Source organism: Microtus ochrogaster, linkage group LG5 (genome assembly GCF_000317375.1).
Source record: "Microtus ochrogaster isolate Prairie Vole_2 linkage group LG5, MicOch1.0, whole genome shotgun sequence".
Lineage (NCBI taxonomy): Eukaryota > Metazoa > Chordata > Mammalia > Rodentia > Cricetidae > Microtus > Microtus ochrogaster.
This window is the reverse complement of record NC_022031.1, coordinates 35916014-35918842: the sequence shown is the minus strand read 5'-3', so window position 1 is coordinate 35918842 and position 2829 is coordinate 35916014. Positions and strand designations below refer to the sequence as shown.

The following is a 2829-nucleotide window of genomic DNA, read 5'->3' as shown; positions in this document are numbered from 1 at the left end:
ACAGAGTGCAAGGGAAAAATCAAATAAAAAAAAAAACCTCTGACTTATCTAATCTGCCAGGTCTTGCATTGCTGCATATAGCTTGGTACATTGCATTAGACTTTCAAAAATATATGCTACCCTGCATCGAACCACACAGCTAATATAGGAGTCATTAAATATCACAAGTTTGTAACTGCTGATCCTTAATATTTAAGAGGTCACTGAAAATTAAATTATTTTCAGATGAAAAAATGAATATCCATGTTTCTTAAGAAGTCTTTTGTGAAACAAAACATCTTTTTTTTTCCCCTAGAAGATATTTTTCTTTTACATTCCGTTTATATTCTGAAATTTTGTTTGGGGGTTGAAATGCAACTTTATTCTAAATGAAAGGAATGAAATTACAATAACAAGATGTTGCCACAGAATACGGGATGTGATTGCAGTGTTCTTATTTTTGAACCTCAGGGAAGAAGCAACCGCATCTGGACAGCCAAACCTTCAAGTCCATAACTGAAGCGGTGTTTTGTAACAGCCACATTCATTCTAAAGCCTTTTCCTTCAGCACTTTAGACACGGACCATGAGTGTCCTTAACCAGGCAGCAAGGTGACACACAGGCCACACTGCTGACATCACAGGTCGCCTGCCCATCTTGGCTTCTGCTATCTTCAGAACTCCACTGTCTACAGGTCGTCCTCCTCATCTGGGAGGGCAGTGGTCTGGGCCACCTCTAAGTCACGCTCATATTGCACTGCCAACGCTGGGTCCATGACCACCTCAGGTGGGGCTAGAGCCGGCATGGCAACGAAATCCAAGTTAGGGTCTCCAGTGAGTTTTCTGCAGAGCCAGAGGAAGGGCTTCTCAAAGTTGTAGTTGCTCTTGGCTGAAATGTCATAATACTGAAGGTTCTTCTTGCGGTGGAAGACAATAGACTTTGCCTTCACTTTCCTGTCCTTAACATCCACTTTGTTGCCACACAACACAATAGGGATGTTTTCACACACCCGTACCAGATCTCTATGCCAATTGGGCACATTCTTGTAAGTTACTCTTGATGTTACATCAAACATTATAATGGCACCCTGAGCTTGAATGTAATAGCCATCTCTCAGGCCCCCAAACTTCTCCTGACCAGCAGTGTCCCAGACATTGAACTTGACGGGGCCTCTGCTGGTGTGGAACATCAGGGGGTGTACCTCCACACCCAGGGTGGCCACATACTTCTTTTCAAATTCACCAGTCAAGTGGCGTTTTACAAATGTTGTCTTCCCAGTACCACCATCGCCCACGAGGACAAGCTTGAATTGAACAGGAGGCTCTCCCTGTGCTGCCATACTGCCTCAGTCTTTTCAAAAGAAGTCTCTGCACCTGGTCACAAGGAAAAACGGGAAAGTAGAATTCATAAACTGAGAAATTGTGCATATCATTAGAAAATACTTATGGAACAAGTATTTACTTAAAACTAGGAAGCTCTTCTAGATTTTAATAGGCAGTTACCCTCTGACTTCAAAATGTGTCTCGACTTTCAAGTGTTGACAATCTTAATAACTTAGTGAGATGTTCTTCATCAGCCTGTCTTTTCCTGTGAACTCTGGCCTGGCTTCCCTACCTTGCCTGATTGGGGCAGGTTCTACAGATGCATCATCCCGGAACTGTGCACTCAGCTTTGGGAGAATTTGCTGGAGAAGAGAAAGGGGCAGAGAGGTTGGGGTTTGCTCTAATTTTTTTCCCTTAGGTCTTGGACCTCTGTTTCTGCCTTGAATAACAGAGGGTCCAAGAAAGGAGTGGGAAGGGAGAAGGGAGGGAAGGGGGAAAATAAAAAAGTAGGGAGGAAAGGGGAGAGGGAGAGGGGAAACTAGAGAAACAGAATGTTAGATGTTCTCAAATTCCTCCCTGATGACATCATAATCCGTAGAGGGGAAACAGTTAAGCCTTGTTTTGTTTCTGGCCACAGCTGTAAGGTGTTTTTCACAGAATAGATCTGTGCATTTTGTGTAATATTTTAGTCATATAAAGAAAGATCAGCCGTTCTTTCCTGTAGACTTGGGACTGTTTGCGCTTGAATCTCCAATGACCTACCTGGACATATCCCTATTCTAACAAGATGTTTTGTGTCTTAGCCAGAGATCTCTATATTCTGACTGACAAGACATTGTCAGGCTTTCCTATTCACTCCTCCAAAGCAATTCCATTGCTTATGATCTACACTGTGTATTTGGTAGATCTGCAGAATACCATTCCTGAGATGGAATGGCAAGCGCTGCTCTCTGGGTACCCTACTGGGGCAGTAGAGCTGCAGCTATTTCCAAGGTTCAACTCAGTCACTGTCAGTTTTCCTCACTCCAGCCTTCGCCAGGGACCCAACTGCTTTCCTTTGCACATGTCTTCACAACTGTTGACAGAGGTTTCTGTTCTGCGCAGTCCCGCAGCAAGATTAACAGTGCCCCCAATCAGCAAGAAGTAGGCTGGGAAACTACACCTGCATTTCCAAAAAATGGATTATGGATGTTTGCCTTTGTTCAGAATTTTGGTTATAAGTTGTTATGGATAATGGTCAGGAGAAAAGCCAAACAAGGGATATTAGATTCAGAGTTCTTGCTTTTTTTTTTTTAAAGGGGGAAAGTGCTGTGGGACAAACAATGGCCTTTTATTCTGTCACTTTTATTATGTTTGATGAAATGCTAAGGTAGGAAGTATATGTGGAACCACCAGGCAGGAAGTAAAGGTGGGGCAACCAGAACAGGAGAATTCTGGGAAGAGGAAATATCAGTCTGCAGTCATCATCCAGACACAGAGGAAGCCAGACACTGAGCAATCAAGTTGTGAATGCCTCACCGAAAAAGGT

The 2829-nt window shown here is 43.3% G+C and overlaps 1 protein-coding gene across 1 annotated transcript; it reads right to left on the bottom strand.

Moving 5' to 3' along the window:
• Nucleotides 1-526: 526 nt before the first annotated feature.
• On the bottom strand, nt 527-1318 carry LOC101981325 (GTP-binding nuclear protein Ran-like). Its single transcript, XM_013351834.1, has one exon. The coding sequence runs from the start codon at nt 1316-1318 to the stop codon at nt 668-670; it is 651 nt and encodes a 216-aa protein (XP_013207288.1). The 3' UTR covers nt 527-667.
• Between the last annotated feature and the right edge of the window lie 1511 nt (nt 1319-2829).